The 17,736-nt window shown below is 37.6% G+C and overlaps 1 protein-coding gene across 2 annotated transcripts in view; it reads left to right on the plus strand.

The window, feature by feature from the left end:
• Window positions 1-17,736, plus strand: part of LOC5579875 — a 448,850-nt gene that overhangs the window by 409,486 nt on the left and 21,628 nt on the right. For both annotated transcript variants that reach the window (XM_021839841.1, XM_021839840.1), the window contains one exon: window positions 7,979-8,233. In XM_021839841.1, coding sequence (XP_021695533.1) covers window positions 7,979-8,233 — 255 coding nt within the window. The remainder of the gene's footprint in view (window positions 1-7,978; window positions 8,234-17,736) is intronic.

The following is a 17,736-nucleotide window of genomic DNA, read 5'->3' on the forward strand; positions in this document are numbered from 1 at the left end:
GATCTACTGGGTCACCGAATTCCATGAAAATTTGCTATTTTGTTACTTATCTGAAATAAGGAGACACGTGTTTTTCATTTATTTTATTAGGGTGATCATTTCCGAAATAGGGTGACCACAAAAATCGCGATTGCAATTTTGTTCGGGATACCTTTAAGAATTCATCCAGAGATTCTTCCAAAGATGCTCGTAGAATTTGAACTAAGGAGTGCATCAAAAATTTGTTCCAAAATTTCTCCACTCCAAAAATTTGTTCCAAAATTTGAACCACCTATCCAGTGGTTCTTCCGTAGATTTCAGAAATTACTCCAAAAATTCTCTCGGGATTCATTAGAATCTACTTTTATGTTCATTCAGATTGTTTTATAATATTCCAACTATAAATTTATCCAAAGCTACCTTGACTGATTTCTCCCATGTTTCATTTAGGAATTCTTTGACAGGTTTTGCAATTTTTTTCCAGCGAATTCATCTAGGATTTCTCTTGGAATATATCCAAAGAGATACTGAGAAAGCTTTTTAGAAAAAATAAGGGAATTCGCTGAAAAAAATCTGGGAGATATCTCTAAACTAAATTTTAAATATATCACTGATCATGGTGAAAAACATGCTAACTTCCTACAAGAGAGAAGTCTTTTGAATATTTTCAGATTTTTTCTGAACTCTTGAGAAAGTTGAAGAAGAAAGAAAACTGGAAAATCCTTGTTCAAAAATTATTTAGGAAATCTTTGAAAGAGCTCGAAACAACAGGAGAAATGTGTGACAAATGACATGTGAAGTTCTTGGAATTATTCCTAATAGGTATTGTGGAATAATCCCTGAAAGAATTTATGGAGCAAATCCCAAAACAATCACTGCGGTAATTATTGATGGTGTGATTCTAAAAAATAGAATTCTTATATAATTCCTCTTCATACAGTATTGAACAAAATATTTGCTTTTTTTCGGTTTTCTATACAAAATGACAAACTTTGGTAAGCTATATCTCAGTCGGTCCATAACGATTTGAATGGAATTTTGGCAGAGCATCAGATATAACTTGAATTTTAACATATACTTTTGAGTGATTTTTTCAATCACAAGTTCAAAAGCAGTAACGATTTTACTGAAGAAATTTGTTTTGACGATTTTGTATAATTAACATAACTAAACATATTGAAGAAATAGCTCCATGGTATCTTCAGCAAAGTTGTAGATTTTAACGAGATGAACAAGTTTGCCAAACACAGTTTTTGTGTGGGACTATCAGATTTTGAGATAAATAGTTTTGAATTTTTCGTCGAGAATTACACTTAGTTAAACCGGATCGTAGCAGGCCATGCGCGCGGATGGCAGCTCTTTGATTGTCCTGTCACGATTTTTTCTCGGTACCACATTATTTTCGATTTGGCTGATGGTGCTATGCCACCCGGCAGTAATTTCAATGTGTAGTAAAGTGAAAATAGTGGAACATAGTTGATAGCAGAACATGTGTTTTTTTCTTTTCACCCTGGACATTAGCAGTACTCCAGGTGCTATTATTCAGTGAACATAGAAACGTTTAGAAGTCAAGTAATAGATTGATTGGCGAAGACGTGTTTGTCTTCTTTTCCGAACATTCCATCGTGCTCGGAGCAGTGTTTGATCCTTCGACCTTGACGCTTGCTCCAGCGGGGGCGGGCGATGAGGGCCGGATCAAACATGTCGCGCATCGGACAAGTAAAAAGAAAAAGTGCCGCGATCGATTAGTTCTTTTTGATCCTTCGACCTTGACGCTTGCTAGCCGAACAAACGAGTGAAGCTGAAAGTGGATTGTTGTTGCTCAGTCAAGGATGACGGATCAATTGGTGCGCTCGTTTCATGCTGCTATTCCTAATCTGTAAAATATGTATGACTGGACATTTAATCGTTACAACGGTGGGATGTAAATATAATTTTTCTACAAACTATGAATTGTTCGTCACTGTGAGTGTCGACATAAACTCAGATTCATGAATTATGTATGTTTAACATTTTTTTTTCAAAACACCCCTTTCTTTTTACCTTTATTTTTGTAATTAAAAAAACTTTGATAGTTTGACCCTACAAGCAGGTCCGTCCCACTCGGGTTCAGATTAGGTACCACTTCTAGTACTGCATTTGGTCCCTCGGTAGTGCAAAAGGTACCCAAGTTTGACAGATCGCAGTACACTTTTCACGGCATTTTAGATTACCAACTTTAGGGCAACTGCATGGGACATAAAGGTCTTTAATGTGACTTTGATACAAGTGTAGACTTGCGAAAGGTTCACTTTATTCAACAAACTTTGGTTGGTTCGCCACTGTAAGTGTCGACATAAGAATAAGTGTTCTATAATGTACCAGCGAATCGAGTTTTTTGTTTCTTTTCAAATAAGTAAAATATAATAACACATACTTTCGTCCTGACAGTTGTATGAATGTTAAATTTAGGTATTTGCTCAACAAACTTCGAATGGTTCGTCACCTTAAGTGTCAGCATAATTTTCCTCTACATAGAAATTGTTCATATCAAATGAATATATTATATTTACATATAAACATGTTTTTATCTCACAAATAATTATTTATCATGGTCTAATCGCTTATAAAAGTGAATCCTGTGACCCAACGATCCTCCCCATTGACAAACATCCCTCCCAGTAACCTTTGTGGAGATGCAGAGGTAAACACGGTCTCTAAATATCAAAGGTTACACACTAACATTCCTTCCCCCAATCCCACCTGACTGCAAGGACGTGGCCGGCGCCGTTATTGACCCTGTATAAATAGAGGCACTGAATTATGCACACTGAAGAAGATTATGGCCAATCTCAGCCGAACTTCTAGTTGATTCTTTGTGCATTTTCACTGACTTCAGTCAATCACGGAATAGCAACCATTGATATGTGTAGTCAGTCTAAGCTAAGCTAAGCTAAGCTAAAAGAGAATTAAACTTCAGTTAAACCGTTATTACTTATAAACTCGTGATTGGAAAAAAATTCATAAATATATGTTGAAATTCAAGTTATATCTGATGTTCTTTAAAAGTTTCATTCGAATCGATCCATAAATAACTGAGATCTAGCTTACCAAAGTTGGTCATTTTGTATGGAAAATCGAAAAAGTTGCAAATGTTTTGTCCAATACTGTAAATTTCTTTATTCCTAAAATAAATCTAGAAAGTAATATTAAAGAAAATGGTAGATAATTTTTTTAAAGCATCTTTCTAGGAAATCCTGTAAACATTCCAGATGAATCTGCGGAGTAACTCCATTGTTGGACTGCTAAAGAATATCCTGGAACCAATTGTGACGAAATTCATCTTGACATATATTGAGAAATCACAATAAATTGAGAAATGACAGAAAGACGAATTAGCTACAGTAATCTTCAGAACAATTTATGGAGAGATCCTTGAAAGAGTCTTTGTACGTATTCTTGAAGAAAGGTCCAGATGATTCACTCAAAGAATCCCTTATGATTTTCCATAAGGAATTCCTGTGGAATTTCAAAGTGCATCTGGATTCATCTCAATGCAAAAAAAATAAAAAGAAGTGACTTCAGTGACCTTTCACTTTCGTGTATTCGAAAAATGCTTTGGTATTTTTCAAGAATGTATAAAATATAGAGTATAAACATTCGTTTTGAAAGGCATGGGGATCGGCTTGGATAAGAATGTGGCGGATAATTAAAAGTTTGCAAACCAGTTCCTGTCTTCCTCAGGCTAAAGTAATGAACGTACCCCCGGATAAGCGATAATTAACAGAATAATGTATATTTTAATCCAAAAAAAACTATGTTCTGTTCAAAATAGGGGCCCTACACATTACCAATTCAGGTCCTGTTCAAATCTGATCCTCCCTGCCTGTATACATTTTTGTTTGCTGAAACCAAATATCTAAAATATCTATTGCTATGAGAAATTTTCATGACCGCACCCTCTTAGCTACGCTACTGTTAAAGGTTTTGGAATTTCTCGGCCCACCAAAAGTCTTTATCAGGCTGTGGTGAAAATTTCTGGTCAATCGGTACACCAGAAGCTGATAGTCAAGTCTGGAAACTCGATCAGAGCTTGGTAAAATGGAATAGGCAGAAAAAAATCAAAAAGGATTGTCAGTCCGAAAAGGTCACTTGGTCGGATAGTTCGTTAAATTTAAAGAGTAGCTAGACCGGTACAGCTGTTAGGCATACAAATTAATTATTAAGACGGTTAAACTATAAGGTTAACAGCTAGAATGGTCCAAATATTCATAGAAAGTAAGAAAAAATGTTTCATTAAGGACAAAACAAAACAAAAGGAAATCTATTGTGAATCGCGAGTGAATTTCAGATAAGAAAAAAAAAATAATTGAAATTGACAATTGTGGTGATTTGAGAATGAGCTGAATATGGATTGAGAACGAGGGGCCCAAATAGCCGTAGCTGTAAACGCGCAGCTATTCAGCAAGACCAAGCTGAGGGTCGTGGGTTCGAATCCCACCGGTCGAGGATCTTTTCGGGTTGGAAATTTTCTCGACTTCCCAGGGCATAGAGTATCGTGTGGCAGATATACGCATGCAAAAATGGTCATTGGCATAGTAAGCTCTCAGTTAATAACTGTGGAAGTGCTCATAAGAACACTAAGCTGAGAAGCAGGCTCTGTCCCAGTGGGGACGTAACGCCAGAAAAGAAGAAGAAGAAGAACGACCCACCTTAGTGAGAATGTTATTGATGAATTCCAAAATAGTGCAGACCTTCCTTAAGCTTATGGCAACCTCTGCGACAATTGAGCTAAACAATCGTTTCAATTTTTGGAATCCGTGTCGGTATGACCCTATCTGTTTTTGAAGATATAAGGTACCGTGGGGTAAGTGGATACAGAAAAATCAATAGTCAACTTCATTGTTATGTACAGCTAACGTTAATAATGTAATTCAAACTTTTTTTCTGTGGATGACAAATAAGGAACTAATGTACTGCAAATCGTCAATTATTTTGATTTTTCTGATTGTTATGTATTGAGTATGAAGGACTTGAAAATTTACGCCAAATGATCCACTTGACCCACCATGGTGGGGTAAGTGGATCACCAATAAAAAAGTCTATTCTCAAAACAAATGAGGTGTAATTATGTATAGTAAGAATGATATTACTCTCGTTCTTGTTATTAGTGCTAGTTATATTACATTTTGATACTTTTGAAATAAAAAAGTATCTATATTTTATCAAAATATTATGAAAAATATTTACACATTAATTCACACTGAAAGAAATATTGTAACTGGAATAATTTGGAGAAAATCCATCTGTTTTATTCTCATAAGGTATACAGAAGTATTGTAGGATTATTCCTAATGATGTTTTCGAAAAACACTCGTAGTTTAAAAATATTAGTTACATTTACTTTTGTTTAACAAACTGAAATCTTTTTATTCCTTTCATGAATATAATTGTACCATCTGTCTAGAACAATTTATATCGTCAAATAAGGTACGATAATATGCTTTAAATTGCAAAATTTGTTTATTTTGCTCTTTCACAATTCAGCTCAGATAATCCACGAAAAGTTTTGTTTGAATTTTACAATATTTATTCTTTTATATTTCTCATACCAGAAAGAGAGATTCAAAATACTTTTAGGTGGATTAATTCAAATTTTCTATGGAACTTTGACAAATTTAAGCTGGGAATGAAAAAAGTTGAAGGAAAGCAACATTTGAGGATAATTAAACTAATTCAAATTCGCATTAGCATTCTGGTAATATGCGATAACAATGCTTGATCCACTTACCCCATCCCATTAAAAAGTAGGGGGAAGTGTACCATGTTCAATATATCAGTATTTATTTTTAAAAATCACATATTTTTCATTGTGATTCACTCAATTGGAACTGAAATGCTCACCATGTGTTGAAAAAACTAATAGTATTCGATTTTAGACAGTGATGCAATGGATTTTTGAATGATAGAAAACAATTTTGAAATTATTTGATTTTTGCAGCTAATAAGTTTGTTTGTGTTAGTGTACGTGTATTACCAGTTTTGCAATAGTATTAGTGTGGACGTAAGAATATAACCTAAAACAAAGCAATGGTGCGAAAACATTCAACATATTCAAGTATTTATGCTTAATATGGACAAATGATCCACTTACCCCACTGCTACACTTCCCCCACTGTACCTTACCGGTTTTTCTTGAAGGATCGACATATCTCATATAATATTTCTTTAGTAGCAATTTAGTTTTCAGTCAATTTATTAAAACAATAAATGTGGGCTATACAAGGAGCTTCTCTGAAAAATCATACAAATCGATTAAGTTTTCTCCGGATCCAGATGACCAGTGATCGAATTTTACAAATTGAAGGGTTTTTGAGAACTTGTGAAAAAAATAGTGGAAAAATATCGAAAACCAAAAAAGTTATTGCGGTTTAAATCTTTTTTTTTTTAATTGTAAAACTATGCTGCTTGTAGAGATGTTAGGCAAAGTCATGTTTAAGGTGCTTTGTTTTGTCTTGGAAAGAAAATGTCCAACCCATAATAAAAATAAAAAACTTATACAAAAAAAATGTTAGTTGATATCTTTGTACATGGTTCTAGAAATCTAGAAAAAAAAATTGCTGTGTCAATTCATGTACAAAATATTTTTCAACAGTTAATAAGTCAAATCGAAACAACACTAACAAATTTCCCCTAGTATGTATGAAGTTGTTTAAGAACTCAAGATTGTCTAGGACTAATGAGTTGGGCAACAATGTACTGCCAACAAAAAAAAAAGATAAATTGATTCACACAGCAACTCTTTGAAGCTCGGGGGAAAAAATCACCGGAAGACAGACGTTGAAATTAATTGAATTATTTAAATTTCTCCGTCACGTTCCATCAGAGAGCGAGTGAAGCCGGTGGCCTACGAATGCACGAATGCTGTAGTAGATATTGCTTTTATTCGTCCATTCATTAACGTTGGAAGGTTCCAGTAAGCATCATCAGAATTTCCCGACCCACTTTGATGAAGAGTACGAAACAGTGCGGAAAGAACGCGCCAACATTCCGAAAGTGGCGTCAGTTGAAATGTGAAAAAATTCGGTAGCAAATTTTCAAGTCATTTGCCGCTAAAGGGTGGTGGGAGATGAAATTTTTATTCTTCTTTGGTAGCTCATGTTCAACTAATGACTTTCTATTGTCTCTCGATAAAAGATTCTACGGACTGTTTTTCAGATTCGACTAGTAATTATAAGATCGTAATTTTGCTTGCGTTTGACATTTGTGATGCAAATGTAAGCTTAGAAGAGATGAAATAGGCAATTTAAAATAAAACTCTTTTCTAGCATAGTCAAGAGTGTACTCAAGAAGTAGACAGTCTTCTAATTAAAAATTGTTGAGGATGGTCATACTCGTCAACGTTGGAACTTAGGAATTTTACTACCACCCATCATTGCACGTTTGTCTTGAGAAAGTCAGAGTGCCAAATAGTGAAATATCAAATTACGTGGAAAGCATCCTTTCAACTTTTCACTCTTCCAGAGGATCCCAACTCTGCTTCGTTTTATGCACGATATTTTGCGGTGAAGATTTTTCCACACGATTTCATTTAAATCGAACGACGTTTTAAGAAACCTTCCTCAACCCTTACCACTTTACCCGAACCCGTCCAGTTCGAAGGAAATTCAAGGCGAGAAATAATCAAACGTTCGAATAGGATTCTCCACTTTTTTTCATTGGAACGTGACCTCGCTTCCCGGATTGTTGCCTTTTCTCAATTTTCGGCCTTTCTCAAACTGGCTATGCTAGGAGCCGTTATCTGGCAAGGGAATCAACAAAAATTGAAATTCAAACCTGATTATGTATTCCAAGTTAGACTCCGCTTTCGTGCGGTTAACCCTTCTTCGATCGCTTTCAAAACATCGAAAATCGAAATAGCACCGACACTTCCTTGACTTGGCACCAAGAAAATTAACCCCTTGCATTACTCCCAGCTCCATATAAATCCTTACTGTCTTTTCTACATTTTTTTCAACAGTTCTCAACGGTTCACTGAAGTTGGCAGATGTGGCATGCCCTCCGCTGTTTCCTCCGAGGCACGGATATTTGGAGTGCAGTCGGCCGATTGATGAGATTTCCGATGGACCGAACGGCGGCCGGCTCAAGATCACAAATCGGCCGGGAAGTCAGTGTATTCTGAAGTGTCCAACAGGGTACCGATTGGAAGGGAAGTTTTCCAAGATTTGCGGAACAAGCGGCGAATGGATTGGCGACGAGAGCGGAGCTTGCATCCGTAAGTATCATCTATATTTGATTTGAGATTAAGTTTAAGGTGAAGATGCATCGAAGCCAAACCTCAAATTTTCAAGAGCCCAATTCTGAAGAACTAAACAGCCGTTCAAGCTAAAAACTTAATCTATTGGTCATCACCACCGTGTGACGAATCGATTAAATTTTCAGCTCAAACCGCTGTCTTGTTCTCTAGATTTGTGCTCTTGAAAATTTGAGATGTGGCTTCGATGCATCTTCACCTTAAGGCAATTTAGACCAATGGTTCACAAGCGTTTCGGTGCCACGACCCTCTTTGAAGCCTAACAATCGCCTCACATTCCCCTGAAGATGGGTATTCTTGAAATAAATGTTTATGAAAACCTACTGAAGATCTCAGTATGATTCAACTAGTGTGCTTGACAAACAAATAACGGCTGTAATCCATTAGTAAACAAATTGTTTAACTTTTTTTTTCTACAAATTAAACTTTTCCCACATAGTTCTTAGTTATCTTTAAAAAATGTTCAACATACAACCAATGCATTATTGAATGACATTTTCCTCTAGCTTTCCTCATATTCCACACCATTTGCTCCAATCAGAATGACTCTGAATCCAAAACCCATAAACTATTTTACCCATCCAGAACTCTCTCATCTGTTTCGTGACTGCAGCAGTTCCAAACTTTTCCGTCCATTTTACAGCTCACACTAAACTATTAGCTAAACTAGCGCATAAATCAAGCGAATGTCACAACTTTTCACCCAGCAGCCAGCATCCTTGACCCTATCGAGAAGGGCCATGCCATCATCACCATGTGTGTAAACGAGAGCAGCGAATGTGATGATGATCATGAACCGCTCGTTTGGATGAAAACTGGGGAAAAAACGTACGAAAACTTTGTCCTTTGTCAAATTTAGCTGGTCAGCGGAGAAAATATACACATTTAGTTATATGAGTACCGAGGAGAATATCGAGCACCAGCTGGTTTTGATTCTAGCATGTGCCCCGTAGCAGCTGTCGTTCCATCGACAGTGGCCCATTTCTTTATAGGGGAAGACGGGTAAATAGAATCGTTAAGTAAAAAGATTGGTTTACGTAAATCAGATTCATGCACTTGAAACTCAGTTTGTATCACATTTCTTGTATTTTTTCTAGTAAACTATGTATAAAACATTTTTGACAAAGTTTTTGTAAAGCTATGTTATCAATACGATAATTTACCTAGATGTTCTAGGTCAACCTTGAACTCCGTGAGATCCAGTTTTTCAGATCTACAATCGCAACTAATAATTTATCGAGAGTTTATTAACAATATTGATACTCATAAAGTCCCATGAAAATATTGTCCGTCAATTTTGAGTTCCACCATACAAGAACTTCATTGAGTTAATTCGTTCAGATCTGCAAGCGTAAACAGTGAACTTTCGGAAGATTATGAAAAAGATTGATACGTATGCGGGTTTATATAATAATCATCTTCCAAGATTTGAGTTCAAGGTCTATTCATGATAATAAATCTTCGAGATTTTTAGTGGAATACCAAGTGGACTCTTTAAACTTATCCAAGAACTACTTGAAGTACAGGCCATCTGATCTACAAGTATAACGAGTAACTTTTAAGAATCTTGCAAACCATAATGATATCCATACAGGCTCACATTGTTAGGATTTACCAAGTTTTGAGCTCAACGAGCATTGAAGGTAATGATAAAACCTTTAAGTACAGGTCTTCAAATCTACAAGCATGACTGGTTATCTCTCGAAGGTTTTTGAACAAAATTCCTACCGGCTCACTAAAATGTATTCTGTCAAGTTTTGTGTATGATGACCGTTAAAGGTTATACAGGACTTTATTTGAGTACAAGCCTTACCATCTACAAACAAAACCAGTGATCTTCCGGAGGATTAAGAACAAGGGCGATACAAATACGGGTTTCAAGATTTGAGTACAACGACTGTTTGAGGTTATCGAAGAATTACTTAGAGTACAGATCTTCAGATCTAAAAGCATAATGAGCAGTGTTTCAGAACCTCCCAAACTAGAGTAATACCCATACAGGCTCATATACTAGGGTTCTTACTAGGTTTGTGTCCCAAGACAATTAAACGCTATCCTAAAGCTTCAATATAAAAAGTCCTTCTGAGCTACAACTATAATCAGTTGGTTCTCTATGATTTTCTGACAAGGTTTATATTCATGAAGGCTTATTAAATTGTGTTACACAAAGTTAAAGTAAATTCCGAATTCCGAAAGCAATTATTCGTTGGAATTTAAGGATAACCTCAGAGCGTAGTTGAGTAAATGGCGTTCGGGGAAACGGGTCATTCCGGGAACTGGCATTCGGGCACTGGCACAGCTTAACCGTTTTATTAAGCCTGTATGTGTGTACATTTTATTCATCAACGTCACGCTTATTGATCTAAAGGCCTTTTGTCTAAGTATATAAATGGTAGGCTGAGAACTTTGAACTTGGTTAACATATTTGTTTCAATCTATATGAGTGTAAACCTTGTTGATTTCAATAGATTAAGGTATTCGAAATTGTGAAATCCTTAGAAGAAAGATGTACAATGAGCCATTAGACGCAGTTGCCTCACTAAACGGGGCAAGTGGGACACATCCAGTTTAGTGCGTAAAACCACATCAGTAAGTCAACTGTTGCAATAATAGATTTGATAAATCATAGATATTTCTCACTCTACACTCCTTACTCATTTCTCACTTCTCACTCGTCGTTCCGCATTCGTCATTCCTCATTCCTCACATTTCACTCTTCACACTTCGCTCCTCATTCCTCATTCCTCATTCCTCACTCTTCAAAACTCATTTCTCATTTCGCAATCCTCAATTTTCATTCATCATTATTTATCTTTAATTCCTTATTTATTACTCCTTATTCCTCGCTTCTCTCTCCTGATTCCTCATTACTCATTCCTTGCTCTTCATGCCTCACTTTTTATACCTCATTCATCATTCCTCATTCCTCGTTTTTCACTCTTCGCACTTAACTCCTCATTCCTCACTCCTCAATCTCTAATCCCTACACCTCATCCTTCATTTTTCACTGCTCATTCCTCATTCATCACTGCTCATTTCTCATTCCTCACTTTTTACACCGCTTTCCTTTTTCCTCGCTCCTCATTCTTTACTCTTCACGTATCACTTTTCATTCTTCATTTCTCATTCCTCACTTCTCACTCTTCATTCCTCCTTTCTCATTCCAAATTCCTCATTCCTTGTTCCTCACTCTTTACACCTCATTTCTCATTCCCCACTCCTCACTCTTCACACCTCATTCCTCACTTCTCATTTCTCATTCTTCACACCTCATTCCTCACTTCTCATTCCTCAACTTTCATTTCTCATTCTTCACCTCTCATTCCTCACTTCTCACTTCTTACTCCTCATTCCTCATTCCTCATTTCTCACTCTTCACACTTCTTTCCCTCACTTCTCATTCCTTATACCCAGGCACGATAATTCTCCTCAACATCATCAGAGTTCGGCGACTCTAGAGCAGCGTACTGCCTCTGCCTTTTTGCGAGGGAACGAAAATAGGCTAAATTGAGAGGCAACGAAAATTGAGCGAGGAAAATGCAGCACAAAACACACAAGAGTAGAATTCCATCAAAATAGATTGCCATCACATTTCCCCGAGGACTGCACTGTTCGGGCGGGAAGCTCAGGAGTTCTTTTGAAGCGTGCTTCAAGCCTCTGGTATCAAGCCTGCTTATACCTCGTTCTTCATTCCTTACTGCTCATTCTTCATTTCTCACTCCTCCTTGTAGTGTCCGAAGAGAGGAACAGGCACATTAAGAGCAAATGGCTCGATCAGCCGAATTGCAACAGCAACAATACCAGTGCAACTTAATCGCTCGAAACACTCTTCAAGGCTTTTCATTCGTCGATTCCCGTTTGCTTAGTTTTTAATTGTTACTGAAACTATATGCCCTTCTACTCAGTTTATATCTTCTCTAGTACCCCTTTCAATCGCTACACGGATAAAATTAAATACTCAAAAGTGAGTTAATTTCACTCAATTCGGGGGGTTCGTGCGTTAACCTTATTTTGAGTTGATGGGGTAGAAGTTGTTTTCATTTGAAGCCATGCGAAAAAATATCTACTGGTCAATTTTTTTTTTTCACTTAATCGGCAGATCAACTTCCAGTGCTATGCCTGTTGCCAAAGAGAAGGGCGACCAGGCATTACCATCTCATCTGATCACTTAGATCATCTTTGGATGGTTGTGAGATATTATCTTCAATCCAAGAGCGCTTTGACGAGATCCTATCTTTCGATCTGATGCTTCAAAAGATGTTCTTGGCTGTCGTTTGGTGAAGAAATGATTGTGGAGTACAGAGCCTGCGTTATGAGATTCGAGCCAAGAACCTTCCGATTGTGAGACACGTACTCTATCACTCAACCGCTTCGTCATCTCTTTAATTTAATTTCACAACATAAAATAGGGTGCTCATATCACCCCATCGACAAAAAAAATCGAAAAAAAATTTCAATTTCGAAAAATCATTCATTTATTCTTGATTTTTTTAAGACAATGGAAATCGTGCGTATCTAGTGTATTTATCTAAAAATTGTTGGAAATCATACAAAGATCCGAAAATACCATAATATTTTCTGCACTTCTATCGACTTTTCTTAAGGTGGCCGAACGGTCCCACTCTCCCCAATGGGGTCATGCACATATTACGTCACGTTCCAAGGGGGGGGGGGAATGGCCAAGCCAAGCGTGACAAGCCTTACAAAATTTTTGTATTACTCATACAAAAATCGTGACAAAGGGGGGGAGGGGTCGAAAAAGTCGAAATTCAGCGAGTTAGCACCCGAGCCAGCCGGGCCGGAATGCTGACAACGACTTTGTCGCCAGGTGGCAACGAAAACACCAAAAACGGGGGCAACGTGAATAACATGAATTGCTGACGGCATCAACGGAGCGGATGGCAACACCGAGGATGGCGACACGATCGATAAGTGCAATTAATCAGTTTGAAGTTGTAATTATAGCATTGCTCGAAATAAAGTTCAGTTGTTCTTAGGCTAGCAAGTAGTGTAGTAGTATTTTTTAAAAAGGGAAACTCCCTGCAAAATTCTTAACTGGAGGCTCCGGCGAGATCCTCCTGTGCGGGAATTGTATAAAGTGAAGTGTGTGTGTGTGTGTGTGTGTGTGTGTGTGTGTGTACAATCCACCTCCCACTGACCGGCAGTGCTTTTATGGAAGAAAATTGTATGCATGTATTTATTGATACCCTTCGATATCTTTATATCTGCAGACAATTTTAGCCCAGGAGATGAAAGGTGATAGCTCTACTGAAATTCCAACGACCCATTTCAAGAATGGCAGTAAATACACACACATTCTGAGGTCATTTTCATATACAGTAAGCCCCGCATAAAAACACCCAGATATCAAATGGATATCTGAAATATTTTTACACTTCCCGAATCGAACATTAAATGTTCGACCCTGGCACGTATTTAGTTTCATATGGAAATAGGTAGGTAAATAATAATAAAGAATGATTTTACCAGGATGTAATGCTGTTTCTTCCGTCGCAGCACTGTGCTTACCGCAAAATACAACGCACTTTTACACTGCACTGCGCGCGAAACACGATTAATCCTGCTTGACCGCTTCACCCGCCCCCGCAGGAGCAAGCGGCACGGTCAAAGGATAACACACTACTAAATAAGTCCGCGAATCACGCCACTTTCGCCCCCCCCCTCGCACTGCGCGCAAAACACGATTAATCCTGCTTGACCGCTAAACCCGCCCCCGCAGGAGCGAGCGTCACGGTCAAAGGATCACACACTACTAAATAAGTCCGCGAATCACGCCACTTTTCTCCCCCCCACTGTACTGCGCGCGAAACACGATTAATCCTGCTTGACCGCTTCACCCGCCCCCGCAGGAGCAAGCGGCACGGTCAAAGGATCACACCCTACTCGGAATTGTATAAAGTGAAGTGAACGGCAAAAATCTTAGTGAAAAAAGTGTAGCAAAAATCTTGCAACTTAGTTGCTTATCATTGGTTCAAAGAGCCAAGTTACATTTAGTGCATCACTGGTTCAAAGAGCCAGGCCGTAAACGTATCACTGAAGCGAATCGCAGGACACTGAGGAGCACCACCCGATCGGCGTGCACGGCCCGAAGTAGCAGCAGCAAAAGCAGCAAAACGGATACCCAACCACGCCTGCCTGCGAATCCCCCGTCAGAGAGGACAGCCAACCAGGACCAGCGATTAGATGTTGGCCTACATGTAAGTAATTGATTACTTATTTAACCTAAAAAGTCCAAATATTTTTGGCTCGATACAAAAAAGTCCAATTATCATTGGCATTAGTTAATCCTTGGCAATAAGTGATAGTGATAGTGATTATAAAAGTGAAAACGTGAAAGTAAAATGACAGAAAACAATCCAATTTATACTGAGGCGCAGAAACACGCCATTACTAATTTTTCTAATGTCGGAAAATTATCCGACTTCGTGAAAGGGTTAAATACCTTTGACGGGAAGCCAACCGACTTAGTCAGTTGGATTACCGATGTAGAGGGATTGTTCGATCTTTTTAAAGATCTGCCCCAAACTTCAGTTGAATATGGAATTTTGACCCGAAGTATTCGTAGAAAAATCATCGGTGAAGCTGCGGATGTACTGAACGCTAATAATGTTTTTTATGAATGGGCCGATATTAAAAATACATTGTTACTCTATTATAGAGACAAGCGAGATGTGCAAACACTTGACTTTGAGTTGACCACAATTAAAAAAGGCCTTAACGAATCTCTAAATTCCTACTTCAGTAGGGTGAACGAACTGCTATCTGCGATTATCGTGCAGATTCAAATAGATAATGAAATGGAAGAAAACGCTACTGCACATTCAGATTATTTTCGAAAAAAGGCACTAGATTCTTTTACAAGAGGATTAGAAAAACCTCTGAATGTCTTATTGAAAACTGCAGACGTGAAAAACCTAAGCAAGGCTTATCAATTCTGCATGGATTATTACAATATGGATATACGGTCCGCTCCATTCAGGAACGAACACAGTAATTATCCAACCCCAAAACCAAAAGAATTACATGTTCCTTCTCTACCATTTAATCAAATAAGACCAATACCTCCACCAAGAAACTATCCGCCTCTACCTCCGAAACCGGCACCAAGACAGCACCCTCTACAACCCCAACCACAATTCCAACCACAATTTCGATCACAATTTCAGCCACAATTTCAACCACAATTTCGATCTCAATCCCAAACCCCAATGCAACCTAGACCATTCCAAAATCAAACGTCCCAACCTACAGCTAGATCTATGCCAGAGCCTATGGAAGTTGATAGAAGCATTCGATCAAAAGTTATAAATTATGGAAATTATGGGAAGAGAGTAGCTCACCCAGTAGAATTGCAGGTTGATTACGAACCCGAATATGAGCACGAATACGATTATCGTGATCCGCAAGAGGAAGATCAACTGTATAACGAAAATATAGAAGAAGACCAAGAGGAAACTGAACCAATGCCCTCAACTTCTGGCATTGCGTCCCATTTTTTAGAGTGGAATCCGAGTTGGTAATTCCAACTCTTCCGTATATTTATTTAAAAACAAACATCGGGGAATTCCCATTCCTCGTGGATACTGGCGCGAACATTAACATGATAGAACCAAAATTAGCTTACAGCTGCAAAATAGCTAAACCATATGACTTCAAAGCAAACGACATATCTAGTGCAAACGGAAAGTTTAATGCCACCTCTGCTATAGACATTAATTTTTTTTACCCCAAAATTAACCACACAGCACAATTTCTGTTACATAAATTTCATCCATTCTTCAAGGGCATAATTGGAACAGGTATTTTGACCTCATTGAACGCAAAAATTGATTTAGGAAATAACACTCTTAACTTGAGTAAAGAAGACGAAAATTTAAATATTCCACTTTTGGTACATAGACCCGAAAATAAACGAACAACGAATTCATTGTTCAGAACTGATCATTTACCAGCAGATAAAAGCAAAAAACTTCATGAAATGCTCAACGCTCACCACGATATTTTTCACCTACCGAATCAAAAACTAACATGCTCCACGAATGTTGAATGTGCAATCAACACAACAGACGACATTCCAGTACATCAAAAAGTGTATCCTTACCCAGCTGCCTATGCAGATGAGGTGAAAAAACAAATCGATAAGTTACTTGCTGACGGAATAATAAGACCATCCCGTTCAGCATGGACAGCACCCGTTTGGATTGTACCCAAGAAGTCTGATGCTTCTGGGGAAAAAAAGTTTAGAATGGTGATCGATTATCGGAAAATTAATGAGAAAACCATACCAGACAAATATCCTATGCCTGAGATAAGTTATGTGCTTGACCAACTTAAAGGTCAAAAATACTTTTCAACTCTTGATTTAGCATCTGGCTTTCACCAGATTAAAATGAGAGACAGAGATATTGAAAAGACGGCATTTGCAATTAACAACGGGAAATATGAATTTACCCGGATGCCGTTCGGGCTTAAAAATGCGCCCGCAATTTTTCAACGAGCAATTGATGATGTTTTACGTGAACACATAGGCAAGATATGTTATGTGTACATAGATGACGTCATTGTGTTCGGTAGTACTTTTGAAGAACATTTGAAAAATTTGAATACAGTTCTTGAAACGTTGAAAAAAGCAAATCTCCGAATTCAGTTAGATAAGTCTGAATTCTTACACTCTGAGCTTGAATTTTTAGGATACATTATTACTGAAAACGGTATTAAACCTAACGTCAAAAAGATTGAAGTCATGAACAGATACCCAGAACCAAAAAGCCTCAAAGAACTTCGCTCATTTTTAGGTATGGTAAGTTATTATCGTAGATTCGTAAAGGATTTTGCAAAAATAGCAAAACCCCTTACAAATCTTCTGCGAGGGGAGAGAACATCTACATCCAATAGAAAAATTAGTCTATCCGATTCTGAAAAGCGCTGCTTCGAAAAACTCAAAAATATCTTATCCTCAGACGACATTCTAATATATCCTGACTACAAGCAACCATTTATACTCACAACAGATGCATCAGAATTCGCTATCGGAGCCGTTCTCTCACAAGGAGAAGTTGGTAAAGATCGTCCAATTCATTTCGCATCTCGTACCCTTTCTAGAACAGAAGAAAAGTATTCGGTTCCCGAAAAAGAAATGTTAGCCATATATTGGTCTCTTCAAATATTCCGAAATTATCTATACGGAGCAAAATTCATGATCCTAACCGACCATCAACCCTTGACTTTTGCATTGTCACCAAAAAACACAAACTCCAAACTCAAACGAATGAAAGCTTACCTGGAAGAACATGACTACAAAATTGTTTACAAACCTGGAAAAGCCAATGTTGTGGCAGATGCCTTAAGCAGAATTGTTTGTTCTATGACCATCACAAGACATTCTGCCGAAAACAGTGATGATTTCTACATACAAGCTACTGAGTCGCCTATTAACATATTTA

Source organism: Aedes aegypti, chromosome 2 (assembly GCF_002204515.2).
Source record: "Aedes aegypti strain LVP_AGWG chromosome 2, AaegL5.0 Primary Assembly, whole genome shotgun sequence".
Classification (NCBI taxonomy): Eukaryota; Metazoa; Arthropoda; class Insecta; order Diptera; family Culicidae; genus Aedes; species Aedes aegypti.